A 25,501-nucleotide genomic window follows, 5' to 3' on the forward strand; every position below is an offset into this window, starting at 1 on the left:
GCCTACCCTTCCTCCTCTCTAGCTGCCTCTGGACATGCTTTCCTCCTCTCCTTCTCCTTCGCCCAACAGTAGCATAGTTTCCACCGACACCCTGCTGGTTAACAGTACCGGTGGCGGTCGTTGGTAACCCGGGCCTCGACCGATCCGGTATGTAAGTCTTATTTATGATCCGCATATTTGATTTGGCAAAGATTTTACGCCGGATGCCCTTCCTGACGCAACCCTCCCCATTTGTCCGGGCTTGGGACCGGCAATAAGGATGCACTGGCTTGTGCATCCTCAGTGGCTGGGTTAGAAAAGTGCTCTATAAATAAGTTTATTTATTATTATTATTATTATTATTCATTATTATTTCTTTCATGTTTCTGTTTTACATCCTGTAGAGCCGGGTCCAAACTATGGACCTGAGGCACTATAGGGCAGATGTCACTTGATTGACAGTACTTGTCGTAATATGTGGGCTGTTCCAAGTTATTATTATTATTATTATTATTATTATTATTATTATTTAAATAAAAATGAGTCAACAAACTCACCCCACAACCCCTTATATTTTGTATGGGAATCAATGATAACATATTTTCAAACACTTTAACTTATCAGTACTTCTTTTTCCTTTTCTGATTATGTTCTGTGTCTTCTAGCATGTTCTCTGCTGATGATCCTCTGTTGTTAAACTATTCAATCTGATGCACAACACTTTGAAAGGTGTACCAACAAACCAACCAAGAGTTCAACTCATCGGTGTTGTAATTGCAGGCCTTTATTGATGATGTTTTAAATGGCAGAGTATACAAGCCTACTTGCTTGCCTCACAAGTGATCAATAGTTAACATTACAGCCTCTTATTGATGATTCTTTTATGGGAAAGGGTGTCTGCCCATTGGCGTTGTGTACAACAAATCAATAACTTAGACCACGACCCCGTATTGATGATTTTTTTTTCGGGGGGGGGGGGTGCCGGCTGTGAGACATACTATGCAGTGGATAGAGGAGAAGGTCTGGAGCACACAGTTATTAGTAAAACTATTTCAATAGTGCAAACAGTTAACATTTCAAAATGTCCAAGCTTATATCTCAGCCAGATCAACTCAACTACCGATGTGCAGTCAGAGACAGTCTGACTCAGATGAATAAGGGCAAATGTTACATTGCTGCATAGAGCCAAAATTTTAAATTGTTTGCACCAATTAAAATATTACTATTAACCGTCTGCTCCAGACCTTCTTCTTTATTCAGCTTGTCTGTCCTGTGGCACCGTGTAGAACTCTCCACACCCCTCAGGTCGACCATCGTAGTGCTCCAGAGGAGAGATGTGGGGCTTGTGCTGGTGTGGGGGACCAGGGTCGGTGTCCAACGGAGCGTGGGTCCTGGTGGTGGCTTGGGCTGTCTGCTGCCGAGATGTTGCTAGCTGTTTGAAAGTGATTGACATCTCCCGCAGCGAATCACTGATGGCCCTCAGGCCCTGGTCGTGGCATGGGAGGGTCGATAGGATCTGCCGTCTTCCAGCTGAGTTCATTACTGCCTTAGCGTTCTGTTAGGGTTTTGGTTTGGGGTTGGATCCAACTGCAGAAAACAACAGACTGAAACCAGACTTTAAACAATAATTCAATCTTTACTTGACTTGAGTAATAAAATTAGGAACAAATAAAAGGTAGTATACAGAACAGCCCAGAATACCTGAACTTCGAAAAAAATATAAACAAAGGGGGTGAAGGTCTTAATGAGGCTACTTAAACTAAAAATGAAAGATATTTGCGAGGCAAGAAAACCATAGTCACGACCGGTGTACTAATTATGGCAAAAGAGCTGTGAAAACTGAGCAAGGGAGTGAGTGAAGTGAGCGGTTTAATTAATGGAAAACAGGTATGCCAAAATTAACTGTAATGAATGAAGGTGTACCAGCAGACAATAATACATAGTGATTCGTGACTGGACATGAAGAATCAGTGAAGGGGATCATCTAGTGGTATCCCAGGATACTGGATCCCAGAGTCATAACAGTGGACCTGTTTGAAAATGCATTTCATGAAGAATACATTACTTTTGTCTGTTTTTGGATCCTACTGATGATGCTGCTTTTTGAAGCTTGCAGGGATAATTCAGCCCATTACCTGGTGCTTATTTCCAGTTTGTAGATGAGAGCACATTTCTACATCATTAATATTGCTGTCATAGTTGTGTGATTTGGGTCATTGGTGCTCTCCCATCCCCTGATTGGTGTTTTGGTTCACCTGCGCCCATGTGCGTCAGTGACCCTGATTGCCCGGCTTCACTCACCTCCCCTTTCTCTGATTGGCTGTCTGGTTCCTGCCCTGTCCTGGACACCTGTGCCCAATCTCCCTCCCTTTTCTCTGATTGGCTGTACGGGTCCTGCGCACCTGTGCCCACCTGTGCCAAATCTCCCTCCCCTTTCTCCCATTGGCTGTACGGGTCCTGTGCACCTGCGCCCAGTCTCCCTGATTGGCCTCCCCTGGGTATATATGCCCCTTAGATGCTCGGGTTCTTGGACGGTTAGTCTCATGCATTCACTGAGATACTCTCAGAAACACTCACTGAGACTCTTCGTCACCAGCTCGCCATGTCATCTTGTGTGCTTTCCTGCTGTCTGTATCTGCCATCTGTTCCTGCTGTTTGTAAATGTTTTTGTTATTAAAGCTTTGTTCAAACCCAGCCTGTCCTTGCAGTCTGCATTTGGGTCCTCTCTTGCCCGCGACAGAACAAACTAACCAAACATGGACCCAGCAGACCTGCTCAGCCTGCTGTATTCGTATGAGGATTTTGGTGTGTCGAGGGACACTTTCCTCCACGAAGAACCAGGCTTCTTTGACCTTATCACCGTACTCTGGAAGCAGGACCCTGATGTAGCCCAAGAAGTGGCTTTCTTCAGGTGGAAATTCCATTTGAATCTGGTTCCTCTCAAGCCCTGCACGACAGCATCTAAGCTGCTCAGCGTCCCCGAGTTCCAGAATGGTCTGTATGTTCTTGAGCCGTCGGCCGCCCCAGCCAGCGTGCTGTCTGTTCCTATGCTGCCAGTTGTCCTTGCCAACGTGCTGTCTGTTTCTGTGCCGTTGGCCGTCTTTGCCGACGGGCAGTCTGTTCCTGAGCCGTTGGCCACCCCGCCTCCGGGGTCTGCTCCCCAAGCGGCTGCCAGGCCGCACCCAAGGCCTGCTCCCCAAGCAGCTGCCAGGCCGCACCCAAGGCGTGCTCCCCGAGCGGCTGCCCTGCCGCCCTTGAAGCCTGCCCCTCGAGAGGATGCCCCGCTGCCTACGAAGGCTGGTCCCCGAGCGGCCCTTCCACCACCTCCTGTTGCCCCGCAGCCTTCGAAGTCTGGTCCCTGAGCGTCTGCCCCGCCGCCTCCGAAGTCTGTTTCCCGAGCGGCCGTCCCGCCGCCTCTGAAGTCTGGTCCCCGAGCGGCCGTCACGCCGCAGGGGTCCTGTTGGCGTCGCCGACCTCCGGGTCATCCATTTGCCTGTCTGCCGGAGCTGCTCTGCCCCTTGGACCTGCATCCTGGTCGCCCTCCTGATCGGTTCCAGCCCTCAGACCATCCACCTGAGATCCCTGGCTCCATTCACTCTCCCCCTGAACCCCTCGTCCATCCTGCTTGGTGCTTATGATCCATTTGTTTGGGAAGTCCGGAATCCGTCCCTTAAGGGGAGGGGGGGTGTCCTGTCGCAGGTATGTGATTTGGGTCATCGGGGCTCTCCCATCCCCTGATTGGTGTTTTAGTTCACCTGTGCATGAGTGACCCTGATTGCCCGGCTTCACTCGCCTCCCCATTCTCCGATTGGCTGCCCTGTCCTGCGTACCAGAGCCCAATCTCCCTCCCCTTTCTCCAATTGGCTGTATGGGTCCTGTGCACCTGCTCCCAATCTCCCTGATTGGCCTCCCCTGGGTTTATATGCCCCTTCTTGCTCCAGCTCTTGGTCGGTTCGTCTCACACACTCACTGAGACACTCCCAGATACACTCATAGAGACTCTTGGTCGCCAGATCGCCACGTCATCTTGTGTGCTTTCCCGCTGTCTATACCTGCCGTCTGTTCCTGCTGTTTGTAACTGTTTTTGTTATTAAAGCTTTGTTCAAACCCAGCCTGTCCTTGCAGTCTGCATGTGGGTCCTCTCCTTGCTCCCGCCCGCGACAATTGCTGTTCATTTGACAAATTGCTCTCCATCATAGTAAAAGTTTTCTAAGAGCATGCGGATCAGTGATGAGCCTGTTGACTCGAATCTTGTAGGAGTTGAGGTATTAACCACAGCACCTCTGGGTGCAGGTCAAAAACATCTCGTTGAAGTTCAGGTGGGTTGCGGGGGAGGTCAGGTTTATACAGAGAAAAATAAATATTTTTAAATTGTCAGTATAATTAAATCTGGAATTAATATCCTTAAACCACCTAAGCTGTTTTCATTTGAATATGCTTTTGGGGTGGCATTGCTAAGGAGGTAGACTAGATGACCCAATCTATAGGTTCTTGGTTTAATCCCTATCTCCTCCATAGAGCCTTTCGTAATGTCCTTGACCCTAACTGCTCTTGATGAACAGGTAGGTGGCTTGCATGGCAGCTTCTGCCATCAGTGTGTGTGTGTGTGTGTGTGTGTGTGTGTGTGTGTGTGTGTGTGTGTGTGTGTGTGTGTGTGTGTGTGTGTGTGTGTGTGTGTGTGTGTGTGTGTGAATGGGTGAATGTGAGGCATACACTGTAAAGCACTGAGTGGTCTGTAGACTAGAAAAGCACAATATAAATGCAGTCCATTTACCACTTATCCTGACCTGTCTAGACCTGCTCGAGTGCTCGAAGCATGCACATCATGTGCACAGTGTAATAGCTTTTTTCTTTCTTTAGCCTGTTTCAATCATTAGGTAATTCCCAGTACCACAATACGTTCGGGGTGTAAGCCCCACTTAACAGTCGACAAAAGGAATTTGCAGTCAACTTGCTTCAGATGTGCCTATCGGACAAGCTGATTCGATTTTGTTTTATTTCAATTCCAGTGCATGTGGAGCACGTGCTACACCGCAGTTTAGAGCAACAATCGATTTAGACAATTCTTGCTTTCGTTGTAAGGTTAGTCTCTTCATAGCCAAATAGTCTATGAAACTTATATATCTGATCTGTTCAATCCACCTGACCCCCCCCCTACACACACACACAAGCCTAGGTCGTTATCCTGTGTTTCACCAACATGCCCAGGCAAATATCCAGTCTGGTATAAGCCTGCAGTCTATTGTTTAATGCTAGCCTTCATTACAGGTGAATTATATGAGCATGAAAAATAAACGCATTTTTAAAAATGTGGGTTTGAAATAGCAGGTTGTTGGTTCGTGGGGGTTGCAGGTGGGTGCGGCTCCAGAGCTAACCCATGCATCACTAATGAGAATGCAATTATCTGAATTTGGTTTAAAAGAATGGAAACAGATAAATGTGCATATGTCTTCACCAGGGAAATGTGTAATTAATTAAGTAATTAATTATTTGTTACAAGGTCTGATATGCAAATTTGAGTACTCTGAGACTTTCAAAACATTCCTATTGTATTTTGAAATGAGAACACTGATTAGGTCATCCGTCTTATTGTTTCCTATCGTACTGTGTGTGTGTGTGTGTGTGTGCACAGAGCTGTAATTTAACATTTCAGAATCGATTCCGCTCCCTTACAACACAAAGGGATTTCCATCCAGAATCAAAGGTCAAACAAGGCAGCTTATTCTTCTGTAGTGCAGGAATGGTCTTCAACACACACACACGCACGCACGCACGCACAGCTTCAAAGTATTTCTCAGTATCCCAGATTAAAACGTTAAAATAAATTAATCACCTCTAAATACTGCTATTTCTCTCACCCTCCATCTTTTCCTCTCTGTTTCTTGACTGCTCCCCTCTTACCTCCCCCTCCTCTCCTCCCCTTCCTCCTGCCGCCCCAATCTCCCTCCCCTTTTTAAGCAAAATCAGGAGTTAATCCTAATCTCTCTCTCTCTGTATAGTAGTACAGCCGGTGTTTCATATTTCCTTACAGACATAGATAGTTCTTTGGTCATTTTATGTTTGTACAGTTTCGAATGGTTGCAGTGGGTGTCTGAGTGGCGTGGCGGTCTGTTCTGTTGCCTACCAACATGGGGATAGTCGGATCGAATCCCCGTATTACCTTCGGCTTTGTCGGGCATCGCTACAGACACAATTGGCCGTGTCTGCGGGCTGGAAGCGGGATGTGGGTATGTGTCCTGGTCGCTGCACTAGCACCTCCTCTGGTCGGTCAGGGCGTCTGTTCGGGGGGGTGTAACTGTGCTATGTCCCCCTGGTGAAACTCCTCACTGTCAGGTGAAAAGAAGCGGCTGGTGACTCCACATGTATCAGAGGAGGCATGTGGTAGTCTGCAGCCCTCTCCGGATCAGCGCGGGGGGTGACTAGGGTGGCTCAGAAGAGTGGGGTAATTGGCCAGGTAAAATTTGGGGAGGAAATATCAACAACAACAAAAATGTTGCAGTCAGTCTTTGCCCACTCAGAGATTCATTTACATTATTGTTTACGCTGACTATGCCAGGCATTCACACTATTGCGTTGCAGTTCTTTATTTATTCATTTTTCTTCCACCCATTTTTTTACACTTTGTAGTTCCTTCATACTTTTAGCTACTGAAGCCATTCAACTATCAAAATGTTCAACTCATTAAGGACATTAGTTCTCCCCTTTCAGATTTTTCATACCTTTTGAACTTTCTGAAATATTCAACTTTTTTCAGCCATTTTTTGAATGGGAGTCAATGGGGGACTTTTGCAACCTTTCCACCTCTTTTACTCCTTCATACTTTTAGCCACTGAAACCATTCAGGTATCAAAATGTTCATCTCTTTAAGCCCATTAAGGCTCACATTTCGTTTTTTTTAAATCTTTTATACTTTTAGACATATTAAGCTTTTTCTACTTTTTCAAAACAATGGAAGTCTACGGGGAAAGGTTGAAACCCTCATCACTTTTGAACTGTATCTCCTCCTTCATTTTTTGAGCTACAAACCCCATTTAAAGCTTAAACAGTTCAGGACATTCAGCTCTTTTAGAATCCTATTCAGATTTTAAAAATATTTTATAGTTTTTGAACAATTCAGCTCTAAAATTTAGCAATTCTGCCATACACTTTGCCTGTTAGAATGTTCAGTCCTATTGTGACATCACATATCAATTTGAAACTCAACTGCCAGCCTAATTACTGTCAACTCTCAACACCTGGTAGATTTGATCAGCTTCTGCCACTTCTTAACTGCTCTTCCTCCCTCTTCAACCTTCCTACCTTCCTTCCTACCTACCTTCCTTCCTTCCTACAACCTTCCTACCTTGCTTCCTACCGTCTTTCCTACCTTCCTACAACCTTACTACCTTCCTACCTACAACCTTCTTACCTTCCTTCCTACCTTCCTTCCTACCTTCCTTCCTTCCTACCTTGCTTTCTACCATCCTTCCTACAACCTTCTTACCTTCCTACCTTCCTTCCTACAACCTTCCTACCTTCCTTCCTACAACCTTCCTACCTTCCTTCCTACAACCTTACCTTCCTTCCTGCCTTCCTTCCTAAAACCTTCCTACCTTCCTTCCTTCAACCTCCCTGCTATCCTACCTTCCTACAACCTTCTTACCCTCCTTCCTACCCTTCCTCTTCATCACTATCCTTCCTCTTCATCACTCTTCATCTTCATCACTACCCCTCCTCTCATTCTACCCCTCCTCTCATTCTACCCCTCCTCCTCTCATTCTACCCCTCCTCTCATAACAAATAAAGACCATTTCTTCTGATGTACTGTAGCTCTTTTTTCTTCTTTTAGAAGAACAACGTTCAGGTCAGGTTTTGCAGTTCAATGACCTAGGCCTACTTGGGGACTCTTTTACCAGCGGGGGGGGGGGGTCACATATTTCAGACTATTCAAACCTTTTCCATACATAAGCCATTGCTGCAAATGCTTGCAAGTTTTGTTACAGCCTTGTTGTTTGTTTGTAATGGGACTGGGAGCACTTTGAAATCTTTGCACCACTTCCACTTTTTCATACTTTAACCTACAGAAACCATTCAACAATCAAACTATTTATGGATTTAGCACATTATGGCAAATTTTTCAGTTTTTTATACCTTTAAAACTTTTAAAATATTCAGCCATTTCACATTTCAGTTTCCAGGTATTTCAGGTGGGCTAGTGACTTTCTGACTTTTCCTATTTATCCATTTTCAGCAATGCTCTCGCGATTTCTTTCAGCAGCTCAGCATTCACACGCTTTTTCTGTGGAAAAGCATTTTTATAGTATTATTTTTGTTTTTCCTTCAACTCATGTTGCCATGACCTTATCTATATTTCTTGAGTTTTGTGATATCTTTAAAGTTTACAGTGAGAAATGAAGTCAAATTCCTGTTGATGTCAAAACTTCCTTGGCAATAAAACAGATGTTTCTGATTCTCTCTCTCTCTCGCCCCCCCCCCAGGTGCTGGAGGATGGTCTCCTCTGAAGTCAGACAGGTACCAATGGTTGGAGGTGGACTTGGGGGGGCGGACCCAAATCACCGCCATCGCCACACAGGGTCGCTACGGCAGCTCTGATTGGCTGAGAGCCTACCTTCTGATGTTCAGTGACACGGGACACAACTGGAAACAGTACCGGCAGGAGGACAGCATAGGGGTGAGTTTATGTAATTAACAGTATGGTTGAAATAGATCCTGTACAAACAGCGCCCTTTGAAAAAGTCCTGACAGAAACACAGCTCAGAGAGTCTAATGCAATAAACAGGAGCTACCAATAAAACAACACCAGTAGAAAGACAGAGTGGGTGTGAGTCTACTGGAGTAACTGTTACTAAACACAGCATTGTTTCAACAGTACTACACCACTACAGACATGAGCACAGTACAGGGATGGGCCAGTGAAATACCAATATCATAATATTGTATGGTTAACTATCAGAATCAATTTATATTTGAGACACCACTCAGAGACACACTATAGGGAATAAATCTAATAAATTAATAGCCCCTTAAAACAGTCCTAACAGGAAGACAATGCGTGGGTGAGTCAATGCACTAAAACAGGATGGTTGAAATACAACCTTAACAAGTAAAAGCCTTTGAAAAGCCTTTGAAATACATAAAGATAATGACTCCAGCATAACAGTAAACATCGATGGTTCATATTCCTTGACTACAAAGCCCATTTTACAAGACTGCCTCAGTTACACTTAGAGTGGGCCTTGTGTTGAGCAGCACTTGTTTATAACAGCCAGTCCAGCCTGCAGTGGAAAATGCACATTAGGAGCCTTTATCTGGTTGTTAATAAAAAATGAACCTTGGCAGCTCTCTACTGACTGGACAGATCAACTGCCAACCGCTTTAGTGAAGCAGGCATGCATCACCCTGCTGGCTGAGACCATGTGCTTCAGTCTCTAGTGTGGAAACACACACACGCATGCATGCACACACACACAATCAGCCAGCAGTGCAGCTGATAATAAGATCCATGCAGAGAACACCCCTTCAACACAGACACACGTAGTCACCAATCACAGTTGACCCAGCTGAAGGTCAGTCTATCTAACCGGAGTGCTACCAGTTTGCATTGCTCATTGATGCCTGTGCTACTGCTGTAATGCATACCTAGCTCCTGCTCACCCATCCCCATCCCGTCTGCCACATGCTTCAGTGCACTTATGAAGATATTTGTGCCCCGTTTTTTTTTTGGGATTTCCCCCCCAATTTTACCTGGCCAATTACTGCACTCTTCTGGGCTGTCCCGGTCACTGCTCCACCCCCTCTGCTAATCTGGGGAGGGCTGCAGACTACCACATGCCTCCTCCAATACATGTGGAGTCGCCAGCCACTTCTTTTCACCTGACAGTGAGGAGTTTTGCCAAGGGGACGAAGCACATGGGAGGATCACGCTATTCCCCCCAGTTCTCCCTCCCCTCTAAACAGGCACCCCGAGTGACCAGGAAATATACCCACATCCGGCTTCCCGCCCATAGACACGGCCAATTGTGTCTTTATGGACGCCAGACCAAGCCGGAGGTAACATTCCGTTTTTGTTTTGTTGTTTTTTTAATAGGTATCTTGTAACACCAATTTTAGTCATACGTACAAGCAGATTCATTGATCTCCAACACTAAAAGTCATATTGTTGTATTAATGGAATGAAAATATTATTTTTCGGAGTATGCAATGTTCCCTCTTTTAGCTGTTTTTAATGTGAAAATAATGATATCCCAACTAATAATATGTGCCAATAACAAAACTGGATGGATTCTTCCCCAGCAAGCTGCTATCTCATGAAGTCATATAAACTGTATTGTGCCAGTCTAAGCACATGAATTTACTGGGGAGAGAAACATTCACAGGGTGCAGCTGAAATGGGGGATTACTTTCAAGGACCTGCCAGCAATATGGGGTTCTTAACACAGGCACACTGAGAGTGTGCTACGCTAGTTGCATCTCGGTCGGGGCCCAGCATCGCAGCTTTTCAGAGGAAACATAGCTCCTAGTAGCAGCCCTGCCAGGGAATGGCTTTAGATGTGATTTGGACGAGGTACTTTTCTAACGTCTAGGAATTACAACTAATCTCATAAAGCCATGGAATATATTTATGGCAGAGAAGAGAGTATGGCTTCCCGCAGCTTAAAAACATGTTGACTCAACTCTCACTTCCAAGCCCTTTCTCCAAGTGTTTCCAAAGCTCCACAGATTAGTGAGAGCAGTTTATTTGTCTGTTGGTGGAGTTACTGAATCAGTCACAAGTCGTAAGAGGACTCTCCTCTCCTTTCAGCTAATAAGGGATGAGAGTATGAAAAGGAGAGCCACTCCTGTCTTTCTTCTCTTTCCCCCCCTCTCCCCATTTGTCTCTCCTTTCAGTTTAGAGAGCAAATGCCTTTTTTTTCTGTTTATCTTTTTGGGTGGCACGGTGGCCCAGTGGTTAGCGCTGTTGCCTCACAGCAAGAAGGTCATGCATTTGAACCCCAGGCCGTCCCAGATCGTTTCTGTGTGGAGTTTGCATGTTTTCCCGTGTCTGCATGGGTTTCCTCTGGGTGCTCGGGTTTCCTCCCACCATCAAAAAGACATCCATGTTAGGGTTAATACTCCGGCCTGTGTCCCTGAGCAAGGCAATGGAAATAAGAACTGGAGTGGGTCCCTGAGTGCTGCAGCTAGCCTCTGCTCCTATACAATAGGTGGGTTAAATGCAGAAAACAAATTTGTTGTAACCCTGGGGTGCTCAACCAGTCGATTTTTGAAAAATGGGAGTTTGATTTTGAAAAAATAAATACATTTAAAAAAAATCGGCAGTCCTTTGTGTTCACATCTTGGTTGACATCGAATCTGACTAACTATTAAGAGGCAAGGTCTGCATTAGTCCTGTATAAGTCAGATTCAACATCAATAAATATATTATTGGTGAATTATCTCACAAGCTCTGACGTATGAAGGCGTAACCCTACGTTCACTGTGTCAAAGTGGAGAAGAGACGAGAGCCGTGACTCACGTTAACAAGATCGACTTCTTTTTAATTTTCGGAGTGTTCAGAGATGACAAACAACAAAAAATGGCAGAAGCCAAAAGATCAAAAACCTATTATTGCCACAGTGAATGGGAGGAAGATTATCTTTTCGTTTATTCCAACGCAAAGTCCATCTGTCTGATCTGCAATGCTAGTGTGGCTATAGTGCAGAAGAGAAGAATGGTAATTTGGAGCGGCATTTTAAAATGGTGTAGTGTGGGAGCGCAGGAATGAGGAGACGGAGAGATCGAGTCGAGTCACTTCCGTTTACTCGCCACACAAAACGACACCGATACAGCGCAACCTCTCGTGGCAACCAGCTAACCGCTAGGCTGCTGCAAACATGGCTCCACCCCGGAAACTCTAAGCAGTGCCTACGTCAGCACTCTGAACGTCTGCCTTAAAGGAGAAGCACTCCCTGGTGAATCTACCCTCAATTGTGTATCACCTCAGTACAAAAGCTATGATACAGATTTCCCATTGAAAACAGAACTACGAACCAGAAAATTGCAGGAATTTAAGTCTCATTTAGCAGCGCAACAGTCAATTTTTATGAGACCCAACACCAAGGGCAAGGCTGCAACGATAGCGTGGCTTCGCGTCAGTCATGTCCTTGGAGCCCATTCTCACCCCCAACTCGTCACATATGAGAATGTGTGGGCTCTTGCTAAGCATAAGACATCGTTCAAAGACGGCGAGATTGTGAAAGAGGAGTTTGTTGTGGCTGCGGATGCAGTCTTCGATGATGTCAAGAATAAAACGGACATTGTGAGTGCCATTAAAGACGTTCAACTATCCGGGAATACTGTCACACGGCGCTGTGAGGAAATGGCCGAGAATCTTCACGAGCAACTGAAGAAGGACGTCGGGGCATGTGAGTGTTTTTCCCTCCAGTTCGACGAGTCAACCGATATGATCGATGTGGCTCAGTTGTGCATTTTCATTAGAATGGCCTTTGAAGACATGAGCGCAAAAGAAGAGCTGCTCGCCATTTTGCCACTTAAAGGAAAGACTAGAGGCGAAGACATTTTTCAAGCATTAATGGAATTCGTTAACCAGAATAAACCGCCCCTTTTAAAACGCCATCACAACTGATGGCGCACCTGCTATGGCAGGCCGTACTAATGGGCTCGTTGGATTGTGTAAGCAAAGTGATTCTTTCCCGGACTTCCTTAATTATCATTGCATAATTCACCAACAAGCGCTGTGTGGGAAGATCTTAAACATGATAGAGGTGATGGATGTTGCTATGTAGATTGTGTGCTCGGTTAGGACAAGGAGCCTACAGAGGAGGCTATTTCGAGCACACATGGAGGAGACGGGGGCAGAACACACAGACCTGTTGCTGCATACGGATGTAAGGTGGCTGAGCAGAGGCACATTTTTGGAGAGATTCAGTGAGTTGTTGCCTGAAATCAGAGATTTTCTCAAGCTCGCTAAACATGCCGAATATACACAGCTAGAGGACAACAAGTGGCTTTTGGATGTGGCATTCCTAACCGATCTCACCAGCTTGCTGAATGAGCTGAATTTAGAACTACGGGGAAAGCTGAACGCGTGTAAAAGCAAGCTCCGACTGCTGTCAAGTAGGCTGCAATGCAGTGACCTGCGAAACTTCGCTCACATGCAGGCAGAACTTGAACGCCAGGGTAACGACACAGCACAGCTAGATAATGCACATTATGAGGAGCAAGTTCAGAGCATCTTGTCAGAGTTGGATAGGCACTTTACTGACTTTGCCTCCATTGAACCTGTTGCCAGCTATCTGTGTTTTCTATGTGGAAGTATTGATGTGGATGACACTGCCTCCAAAGTGGCATCACTGTGTCACCTGGACAGCCCTGCTGTGGAGAATGAGATCCTCACACTTCAAACTGACACTGAGGTTAAATCCAGGGCAACACAAGGGATGAAGGGAGCGTTCTGGGAGCTACTGCTGCAGGAAAAGTACCCCAACCTCAGGAGATCTGCCATGAACTTCACAGCACTTTTTGGATCAACCTACCTGTGTGAATCTGCTTTTTTTTCACATGAAGATCATCAAGTCGAAGTACAGGTCCACAATGACAGATGACCACCTCATGGTCGGCCTAAGGCTTGGAACCAGCTGCTACAACCCTGACTATGAGAAACTAGCCTCCTCCTCCCAGTGCCAGCGGTCCCACTAAGGTAGAGAATTATATTTATTTCTACTTTTCTAACACAGAGAACTATACTGTATAGTGCCTGTATTATTTTCTGTTTGTCGTGTGTATTGGATGGGTATTACAGTAATACGGTCCCATATTTGGGCTGGTAGATCTCGGCTGGCTGACAAATGTAAAAGTAGATCTTGGTTCAAAAAAGGTTGGGCACCCCTGTTGTAACCTGTACAATGACAAAAATAAAGTGGCTTTAAAAAACGAAACACAAATTAGATCCCCTGTCCTTAAGTAACTACAGATCAATCTTTACATCTGCCTTCTTATATTCTATCCCTCTCTCTGCCGCTCTCTATCCATGTGTCTGTCTCCATCTCCTCTCTTTCTCTCTACACTCCCTCTTTCTCCCTCTCCCGGCTTTCCTTCTCTTCTTCCTCACTTCTCTCTCTTTTCCCTCCCTGAACCTCCTTTTTACTCCCTTTCTCTCTTTTGTCACTGTCTTTCTCTAACTCGACCTGACCGTCTTCATCTCTGTCTTTCACTCTTGTTTGGTTTTTGTCTCAAAGCATCTTTCTTTTTTCTTGCCTTCTGTTGCTGCTCTCTCATCTTTTCTTCCATATGTCCTCTCCTTCGGTCTTTCCCTCACCTCCTGTCCCCCTCTCTCCCATTCTCTTTCCCTCTCTCTTGCCTTCTCTCCCCATCCCTCTCTTTCTTAACTCAGGTGGTATTTCTGTAATCTCTCCTTCAGTAAATGAGATGCTTGTCTCTGCCCAGCAGGAAACAGAGTCATTTGTTGAGCTTAACGCTCGGCTGCTCAGCCCTGCAGAGCGCTGAGAAGGGAGCTCAGCTACAGAAGAAGCTTACACTCTGCATGGCAAACAGGAAAAGCAGACGCTTTAGGGGAAATGGTCTCCTATCACTTAGACACATGAGAGCATAGACTCACTCTCATGCAACTCTCAGTTGCTCTCTGGCAGATGTTTGCATGTAGGTATGTGCATGCAATTAAGCGCAATTACAAAGGTATTCACACAATCAAACATCCATCCATCCATTATCCTAACCACTTATCCTGCTCAGGGTCATGGGATGCTGAAGCCTATCCCAGCAGTCACTGGGTGGCAGGTGGGGAGACACCCTGGACAGGCTGCCAGTCCATCACAGGGCCGACACATTCACACCTAGGGACAGTTTAGTATGGCCGATTCACCTGACCTACATGTCTTTACACTGTGGGAGGAAACCAGAGCACCCGGAGGAAACCCACACAGACACGGAGAGAACACGCAAACTCCACATAGAGGATGACCTGGGATGACCCCCAAGATTGGACTACCCTGGGGCTTGAACCCAGGACCTTCTCGCTGTGAGGTGACTGCGCTAACCACTGCGCCACTGTGCTGCCCCCAAGTGTTAGCTTTTACAAGCAAATTCTATCCAAAGGACTGAACTGTTAAGTGCTCATGACTTATGAGCTTATTTCATCCTTGCAATCGTACAAATCCACTTAAACAGATCCACATCCACACATGGACTTACTTAACTCTTATGCAACAATAGCATTGGTTAGCGCGGTTGCCTCGCAGCAAGAAGGTCCTGGGTTTGAGCCCCAGGGTAGTCCAACCTTGGGGTGGTCCTCTGTGTGGAGTTTGCATGTTCTCCCCATATCTACGTGGGTTTCCTCCGGGTGCTCCAGTTTCTTCCCACAGTCCAAAGACATGTAGGTCAGATGAATCGGCCATACTAAATTGTCCCTAGGTGTGAATGTGTGTGTCGGCCTTGTGATGGCCTGGCAGCCTGTCCAGGGTGTCTCCCTGCTTGTCGCCCAATGACTGCTGGGATAAGCTCAGCATCCCCGCAACCCTGACAGCAGATTAAGCAGTTTGGATAATGGATGGATGGATGGACAATGTGTGTATTATATACAGTACTAACACATAAATAATCACCTGTTCTCACTCACACACACACACACACACATGCACACAGACACACACACACATACACAAAGAAGTACATGTACATATATTTGCACACCCATATACAAATGCTCATAAATACCATACAGAAACAAAAAAAATATTCACATAAATTATGTATGCCCACATATATGCATAAACAGATGGACGCATGGATTAACACATGTTAAAACATATACACACTCTCACCGACATTTGTAAAATAACCACTAAGTCCAACAAAAGGTATCTGTCTCAAACACAGGAAATCTATCACCAGTCTCTCTTGAATGGGGAGGAATTAACACTTTAATAAGGGGTTGAACTTTCACTCTGCTAGGGCTACATCACTTAACCTGCATGTCAACTAGAGAGGAGGGATGCATTTAAGGTAGGTAGATGGCTGTGTAACAAGAGAGGGAGAGAAAGAGAGAGAGATGAACAAGATCTCTGCCGTATGGAGCCATGCATCCAGCCCCAACATGAGTGAAACAGAACAAGAGAGAGAAAGGCATTACCAATAGTTAGGATCCATTTCTCTTTCATACTCAAACCCTAGAAGACAAACTGTCTGAAGTTCAAGGAGGTTAAGGAACGCTGCTCTCAAGAGACCTTTTTCTAAGCAGAAAACATGTCAAACTGCGTCACTTTTCCATATGCCTCATTTTCCATGTAACTGAGGAAATAATCACAAGAAAAATGGTTGTGACTACTCAGCATGCTCTGCTTCAACATATGGTCCAAGATTTTAGCTTTTAACTTCTGCAGCTCAAGTCTGAAGAAGGTAAAAGACAACATGTTCCCTCAGTAGTCTGCTTGATTACACATATTAAGAAACTAAACAGACTCAATTATACATTTAAGTTGATCTTTTGACAGAAATAAGGGAGAAAGTCTTCCAGGGTCTTCTCATTTGATTTTGTGGTTGTTTTGAATAACAGAACCAGTAATGAAAATGATAAATGTAAAAGAAAGATGGATGGATGGATGGATGGATAGACAGATAAATGGACAGATCGCTGTCTGTCTGTGTTTTTTCTGCTTATGTTTTGTTTTTCAAAGCCACTTCAAGCCTTTTCCTGGTAATAGTCATGCAGACATGCAGGCAAGTAGACAGATGGCTAGACAGTTAGCTAACATGCTGTTGTTTCTGTTTTATTCCAGGCCTTTCCCGGTAACACTAATGCAGACAGCGTGGTTCAGTACAAGCTCCAGCAGCCAGTGATAGCTCGCTACCTCCGTCTGATCCCGCTGGACTGGAATCCAAATGGACGGATCGGACTCAGGCTGGAAACATATGGCTGTCTTTACAGTAGGTCCTCTTTTCTTCATTAAACTGATTCTGAAAATCTTTTCTCCTCTCTATTTAAAGACTGAGGCTTTCATTACAGCAAGGGAAACTTGGACAGATTTTGAAACGTTTTTCAGATAGGACACAGTGTGTGCTGTTCGCCGCTTGGTATAGCATACATTTTGAGGAGACACATGTTGCGCCCTGTCACAATCTGGTGGCATTGGTGGGTGGATAAATAGACGGACGGATGGACGGACGGACGGACAGATAAACTTTATTGTCCTACAAGAGGATATTTGTTTTCCCCTTGGTAGATACATGTACACATACTATACATACCAGACGACATTCATAGAGGACAGGGAGACAACAATACATTAACACAAGTCAGCAAGTTTAGAACTTTAATAGCAGAAGGAACAAAGCTCCTTTTAAAGCAGCCTGTCTCCAGGTGACCTGTACTGGAGACCAGATGGAAGCAATGTGAAGCGGTTAAGGGGGTGGGTGGGTGGGTGGGACGCTGACTTATGGTTAGTGCTCTGTGTATCATGGCATTGCTATTGCTGTCTGATAGGTTGGGGGTGGGATGGCTGATGATTCTGGATGCTGCTGTGCGAGATGCATATGAGCCAGTTCCTATTGGCAACTGATAAGATGGTGAAGAAACAGGGGGAGCAGTAAAGTAGTATGGGCTGAATTATACTTTTGTACTGTAGCAAGAGTAGGTGAGGTTTGACAGAAAGTATTTACGGATGAGAGTCTGCAGCATTTATGGATATCAGTGGTGTTTGGTCAAAATGGAGTCTATTATCCAGAGTGAGTCCAAGGTATCTGAAGCAGTCCACAAGTTAAACAGTCTCATTATGGATGAATGTGTGGTTGTGGACTGAAATTCGAAAATTACGTTTGGTAATGAGCAGGTCTTTTGTCTCAGTAACATTCAGTTGTAGATATTTTTCTGTGCACCATTGTGTGAAGTGGAAAATGGAGTGTTGATACGCTGCCGCAGGGTTATCATTGATGAGTGTGAGTATGGTAGTGTATTTTTAGTATGTGGTGATAGGTAAGGGGTAATGGAGCCATCGGTGTAGAAGGTAAACAGGGAGGAGCGCCGGTGTTGGTGATTATGGGGGAAGATGCTAGGCGACCAAAGCAAAGGCCTTTGCATACCGGGGGTCTTTTTTTTTCGTGCGATTAATTCGCATATAAAATATTTTTTCGAACTGTTGTTTTTGTCATGAGTACTCTCACACAGAACACGAATGTCATGCGGCAAAACAGCGATGTAATTTTTTTTCCGGAATGAAGTCGATTTTTCTGATCTTTCGCGCTGCAAATAAAGGCATCAACCAATCACGGATCTGTTGATTGTGATTCTTATCACCCTGTATTGTATGACAAAGGGCACAAAAATTATAAAGACAATGAACTCAAGGACATCATGTGGAGGAGAATCCCTGAACAAGTAGACTATCGGGATAGTGAATAGCTTATGTAGTTTACTTTTGGATGTCGTAGAGCTGGTTGCAAGGCAACCCTTCCTCGCCGACCCTGTGCCGGTTGCGGTGCATCACAATGAAGTAAGTGCACCCGGCAGGGGCTGGACAATGGTGGAGTTCCCCTGTGACCCCAAAGGAAAGAGGAGGAGATCCCCACCCATCCCACCGCCATACCTGAAACCGCCGGGTTGAGTCCCCCTCATCTCTCGTGAATTTGCGACAGAAAGCTGGGTTTCTGTCCCAAATTCGTATCACTGCCAGTATGAATAGGTTTGATGCGAAATATTCGCAGGCAGGTATTTCGCATTTTCATATCGTTTATTCATCACGTCGATGTATAAAGGCCTTACTTAAGTAGGGTTTTCTTGAGTTCAGTAGGGAAGGGAGTTGAAAAGGTAAATTTTTTTTCAAAAGCAGTGAAATCATTTTGGGGAAAAAAGTCATAATAATTTAACATTAAGTACCATGTACTTTTATTTTCTTTCACACGTTCACATATATTTATTACAAAAAATACATCAGCCATTGGTAATATATTACTAATCTATACTGCCTTTAAACCCACCTGGTATGCCCACTTAGTTAGAAAACGGATTGCATGAGAGGAATTTCCTTCCTAGCTCCAAATAACTTCGCAAAAGTGATTGGTAGAGCTCAGGGAATTCAGAAACTTGTAAAAATCAATTTCTCCTCCATTTTGCTTCACTTTTCTCTCCGTATCACAGTTCGTTTGTATTGAACCTGTGGGGATTTTGTCACAGTGCACGTTGCAAAAGTTAAACTGGTTTGAACTGTGGGTATAAGAGTACTGTTTTTTGCAGCTACAGTCCATTCCTGCACAGCACAAGTCATGGGAAATAATGGGGTTTACTGCACAGTGATGGAGTTATTGTGTCCTATCTGTACGACCCTTAAGTCTAAAGGTGTGTTGTGACTGACTGAGTGGTTAAGATGTTTGAGTTGATATCCAATGGGGAATCTTTGGATATTTTGAATCTTGCTCACAGTGTTGGTCAAGTATTGATAAAAATAGCTGCCACAATGTGTTGCTTCTACCTCTTTTGGGTTATAGAGTTGTCTCTTGGAATCAAAACATGATCCCCTTTTCAAGGTGTGAACTAATTTCTGTACGTCCATGAATTTGTATCTGTTTTAATGTTCCACTATATGTACGTCTTGTGTTAAATTCCATGTTTGATGTCCCACAAAGTCATCGCAGGTGGGCCGGACCACACAACCCTCTGTATGCACACACAAGCACGCACGCACACAAAATACACACGTACGCGCGCTCGCGCACACACACACACACACACACACACGATTTGAAGTTTATAAATAGCTTTAGTAATAAGCAGATATAAAGTGAAGCAGTGTGAGATCTAGTGAGTAGGTGTGTGTGTGTGTGTGCGTGCGTGCATGTCAACAATGAAGCCATATGTTTGGGTCTTGTTAACTGAACAAATTCTTCTCTCAATTTTTTATCACACATTCCACAAAACACATTTCCCATCCTGGTATCAAAATGGCATTATTTAACACGTGTCACACCGTTCTCACTTCAGCCTCAGAAAAATCACGGACTTTTTTTTTTCAGTTTGATTTTTTTAATCCATTTGGTTTTTTTTCTGCTTTTATGATAATAATACTAATAATAACTTTATTTATATAGCCCTTTTCAAAAAACGTTACAAAGTGCTTAACAAAGACATAAAACAAGAGAACTTACCAGATAAATAATAAATTAAAGTACAATTGAAACAGTAATAGTTACAAGCGACAAGGTATGAGTTGCTACCACACAGTAAAAACAAGTAAAGCAAAAATGGAAGAATAGCAGGTTCAAGAGAAAGCAATTCTGAAAAAGTGTGTTTTAAGAGAGATTTAAAAGAAGAAACAGAGCAAGCATGCCTGATCTCCAGCAGGTCATTCCAGAGTAGTGGGGACCTTACTCCAAAGGCTCCGTCTCCTCTGGTTTTTAGCCTTGACCGAGGAATTACTAACAGACCTCTGCTGTAAGATCTTGGGCTACATTCAGGCTCATAAGGGGTCACTAAGTCAGTGATATAATTAGGGGCTGACCCCAAACGTGCTTTAAAAGTAATCATTAAATTTTTTAAATCAATTCTAAAATGCACAGGTAGAGATGCTAAAGTAGGTATTATGTGGACTCTTCTATTAGATTTTGCAAGTAGTCTTGCTGCAGCATTTTGAACTAGTTGAAGTTTGAAGAGGTTATATTGAGTGAGACAGGAATACAGTGAGTTTCAGTAGTCTAAGTGGGATGTAATGAAAGCACAGATGACAGTTTTCAGATTCTTAGCAGATAAAAAATATCTAATTTTTTGTGATTTACGAAGTTGCAGAAAGCATATTTGAACAACTGACTTCCCCTGTTTGTCAAAGTTAAGAGTTTATCAAATATAACACCCAGATTTCTGCACTGGGTTTTGATGCAGTAGGAAAGAGAACCTAAGTGAGAGGAGAAGTGCTTGCAGGAGGGGTCTGGACCTATGATAATGGCTTCTGATTTATAAGAGTTAAACTGAACAACGTTTTGAGAGAGCCAGTTTTCAACATCTGTAAGACTGGATTGAATTTTGACCAGTTGTGTTGTTGGAGTCAAACAAGAAATAGATCTGGGAGTCATCCACATAAAAATGGAAACTGATATTGTACTTAGGAAAGATTTAACCTAGAGGTAACATATGACTGGAGAGTAATAAAGGGCCAAGGACTGAGCCTTGAGGCACTCATAGGGGAAATGGGAGGTGGAGGATTTAAAGTCACCAATGGCCACACAGAATTTCCTATTAGAAAGAAAGGAATCAAACTAATCTAAAACGGTACCTGATATGCCAACCCAGTGCTTAAGATGTTCAATTACAATCTCATGGACAACTGTATCAAAAGTTGCAGTAAGATCTAAAAGCAGTAAAACAGATGTTTGGCCATTGCCAGATGCTATAAGAATATCATTAAAAACTCTAGGGAGTGCTGTCTCAGTGCTGTGATGCTTTTATGATGACAATACACCCAGCTGGCACGAATCACATTGATTTTCATTTGGCTACAAAAGACATTTTCCGTTCATCAACTTCAATTTTTCACACACTAAAAATGACAGATTTGCAGTATCAGTCCTGACCTAAACACAAAGAAAAAAAAATCCAAATGAGATACATCACATATTTCACAAGGTTTTTATTCCAGCAGCAAAAGCAAATTGACTTACCAGTTTTGTTTTCTCATCATTTCTTTTTTCTTTTTTTTCGCAAAGGATTTGTAATAACACCACCACCATGAAAGGGAGACGATGTCACATTATCCTGTTAGACACAAAACCTTTCATACATATAACACATGAACATATTCTGGCAGAAAAACTGTTTTTTTTGTGTTGTTGTTTTGTTTTTTTTTTTGCTACAAAGCGTATTGTGCTGTAGCACTTTGTTCACGGCCTGCATCTAAAATAAAAACATATACATTCCAACGCCTTACATAGGTCATCTATTTTTAGTTTAGCTATAAGACGTATTGTGTTATCAGTTTATTTGGTGTAATGTTGTCCTCATCACAGCTCTTGTCAGAACGGTTTAGGGTGATTATGTCCCACACAAGATAACATAACATAAATATAACACCTCTTAATCTCCATTGCCCTCTAATCAAATGAGGCATTACAGCTTTGCCATGGATTCATATGAAAGTGTATGTGCTGTTCATGTTAGAAAAGTACTGAAATATTGTTTATTAAAAAAAAGAGAAAGCCACAGTTACATGTACTCAGGCGCGGATCTACGGGGTGGCAAGGGGTGGCAGCTGCCACCTCTGGGACACAGTCTTGCCACCCCTGTTGCCACCCCATTTATAAATCAGATAATATGTTTTTAAAGTATATTTTATGTACATGCATGGTGAAGGTCAATGAGACCCGCACCAAACTCATCTCAAACAGAAGTTGCCGATTTAGAATCCCCCTCCCCCTCACCGGCGCGGATCTACGGGGTGGCAAGGGGTTGCAGCTGCCACCTCTGGGACACAGTCTTGCCACCCCTTTGCCACCTCAGGAAAAAGTCTCTAGATTCACTACTGCATGTACACACACTACATGTTGAAATACACCAGTAAAATTACTGTATAACTTGATGTATACCTAAATGGGAATATTACCATGTGTATATATTGGTTCAGCATGGCTTCACTGTTTTTTTCTTGGCTTCTTTTTTCTATTTACCGGTTTACTGTATTAGTTTATCCACAAGGCTTTTTTTTTTAATTTTGATCTGGGATGGTTTTAAACCTAACCTAACCTAACCTAACCTTACCTTACCTTACCTTACCTTACCTTACCTTACCTTACTTAACCTAACCTATACTAACCTAACCTTACCTTACAGAAACAACCCGTTAAATGTTGTCATGACATCACTGAATGCTCCCTTAACAAACAACACATGCATGTGAAAGTATAAACTGTAAGCCGTCCTGGTGCTCACCACAGGCCTGCTGGTGGTATATATTGTATATTGTCTATTGTTGTGAAACCCATCGAGGACAGCTGTGAAATATTGGCTTGTAGCTGTGTTTCGGTTTGCCTCTGTTATCGTCTCCTTTGTAATCTGTATCGAACTTCCTAGCTGGAGTCTAGAGTGCTTTTCGTTCGACTTTTTTTTTCCGTTTGTTTGTTTTTTTCCATTACTTAACAAAGTGGAAAGATTATTTATAATGAAATCATTTTGTTGTGTCCCAGGAGTCTATAGTCTGTTTGCAGCCAGGCCCTCTGGAAGGAGAGGGATAGAGATTTAAATGGATGATCTGATTAACACCCTCAAAAGATTTAGAAATATATGAAGTTATTTAAGGGCACAAGGATTATCTTTCGCATTACTTTAACCCACAACAAATCTTCCACCGCTGTTCAGTTCCTTTGCTGAGGCTAAAACACATTGGTGTAGGTGTGCATTCTTTCCCTATGTACCTGCTTAATCCAAGTCAGGGGCACTGGGGGCTCATGTCTATCACAGCAAGTACTGATATACAGAAATGTATAGCATTGTTGTCTCTCAAGGTAACAGTGCTAGCCACTAAGATGCTACGTATGCTGCCTGCATGTGTACTGTATATACAAAATATATACACATATACTGTAGGTGTACATGCATATACAACATATGATATGGACATGCTAAAACATATCACACATTGCAGAGACACATACTGTAAGACCCACAAAGCTATGTGATAGAGAGATTATAGTAAGATAGGGGAATAATAAAATATGATAAGAACTGAAAAATAGTCATAAATTCTTAATGGAAACACACAGTAATATTTCCAGTACAATCTTACTAGCTAAACTGTATAGAGAAAAAAAATGGAAGTGAATGAATGAATGAATGAATGATTTATTTCGGTCAAACATCATCGCACATATTTACATCAGTCCATTTCACACAACAAATCAATCAAAATCAATCAATGACCGAAAAAGGAATAGGCTGAAGCCCAAGGCTTATTGTTGCCTATCCTATACAGTCCTTAAGTTAACCTAGAATATCAGCATTACAAAAGGAAGAAAAAAATAAAAATTTATACTAAGTTGTTATCCTTAATTATTTTGCATTTTAAAGATTTTCTGAAACTCAACAGCGAGCTACACAATTTCAACTCATCATTAAGACCATTCCATAGCTTGACTCCCAAAACTGAAACACATCTGTATTTTACATTGGTTCTCACTTTGCATGTTTCAGAAATACGCAACCCTCTTAAATTATTGTTTCCTTCTCTTAATTTAAAAAGCTGCTGAATACAAACAGGGAGGCTTTTACTTCAAGCTCGATAAAGTATTTCCAGTGTTTTTCAATACACAAAATCTAAGAATTTTAAGGTGCAGGACTGTGTAAATAATGGATTAGTAGATTCATGGTAACAAGCCTTATTTATTATTTTAATAGCTCTTTTCTGATGTTTATTATAGGGTCTATATTTGTTTGGTAAACATTTCCCCAAACCTCCACACAGTATGACAGATATGGCATTATCAATGAACAAAGTTCTCTGAGAAATGGATTTGTTCTGTCAACATCGTCATTATCCGGAAATCAGAAGTGTATTTGTTGAAGATGCATTCTGTGTGTGTGTGTGTGTGTGTGTGTGTGTGTGTGTGTGTGTGTGTGTGTAAAATAGGGATACAGAGGCCTGCCAGACTCATTAAAAACCAGTCTGTGGAATTGGTGATCAGACTAAAAAGGAAATTGATGCTGAACTCAGCGACTGTTCTTCTTAAATAGTTCAATAATTGTAGTCCGGAAGGTTTCCTCTCTTCGCCTGTCCTTCCCCCAAACCTAGATATTAAAGGTTACACAGCTTAAACAGAAGACAAATTGTCACTTGGAGATATCCTGCTTAGTACCACCTCTATTCTTTGGGGGTGCTGCAACCAGCATATTGGACTAATAGGCACAACTAATGCCACCATTGTGTGGATGAGAGGGGAGTTGAGGGACAGCATCCTTTAAAGCTTAATATCCTTGGATCACATATATCTGAAACTTTGTGGATTTAAACTCCGCCTTCAACACCATCATCTGGATCTGCTGTAGGACAAGCTCTCCCAACTGCATCAGCACCAGTTCCCCTTAAGGCTGTGTCCTTTCCCTTCTCCCTGTATACTACAAACAGCTGCACCTCCAGCTACGAGTTCGTTAAGTTCCTGAAGTTTCCTGATGACACCACCCTCATTGTGCTCATCTCTGGTGGGGGTGAGTCCGCCTACAGATGGGAGATTGACTATCTGGTGTCCTGGCATGACCAAAACAACTTGGAGCTCAACACTCTAAATACAGTGGAAATGGTTGTGAACTTCAGAAAGCTCACACCCCCACCCGTCCCCATCACCCTGTGTGGCTCCCCAGTCAACACTGTGGAATCCTTCTACTTCCTGGACACCATCATCACCCAAGACCTCAAGTGGGAGCTGAACATCAGCTCCTTCACCAAGAAGGCCTGGCATAGGTTGTACTTCTTGCGGCAATGGAAGAAGTTCAACCTGCCAAATGCAATGATGGTGCATTTTTACACAGCCATCATTGAGTCCA

At 43.4% G+C, this 25,501-nt stretch overlaps 1 protein-coding gene across 1 annotated transcript in view; it reads left to right on the forward strand.

The window, feature by feature from the left end:
- The window catches only part of cntnap3 (contactin associated protein family member 3), a 193,542-nt gene that overhangs the window by 68,718 nt on the left and 99,323 nt on the right, over positions 1–25,501 (forward strand). The window contains exons 3-4 of the mRNA XM_056293671.1: positions 8,457–8,650; positions 16,770–16,917. Coding sequence (XP_056149646.1) covers positions 8,457–8,650; positions 16,770–16,917 — 342 coding nt within the window. The remainder of the gene's footprint in view (positions 1–8,456; positions 8,651–16,769; positions 16,918–25,501) is intronic.

The sequence above is a fragment of the Lampris incognitus genome, chromosome 14, assembly GCF_029633865.1.
Source record: "Lampris incognitus isolate fLamInc1 chromosome 14, fLamInc1.hap2, whole genome shotgun sequence".
In the NCBI taxonomy this organism is placed as follows: Eukaryota; Metazoa; Chordata; class Actinopteri; order Lampriformes; family Lampridae; genus Lampris; species Lampris incognitus.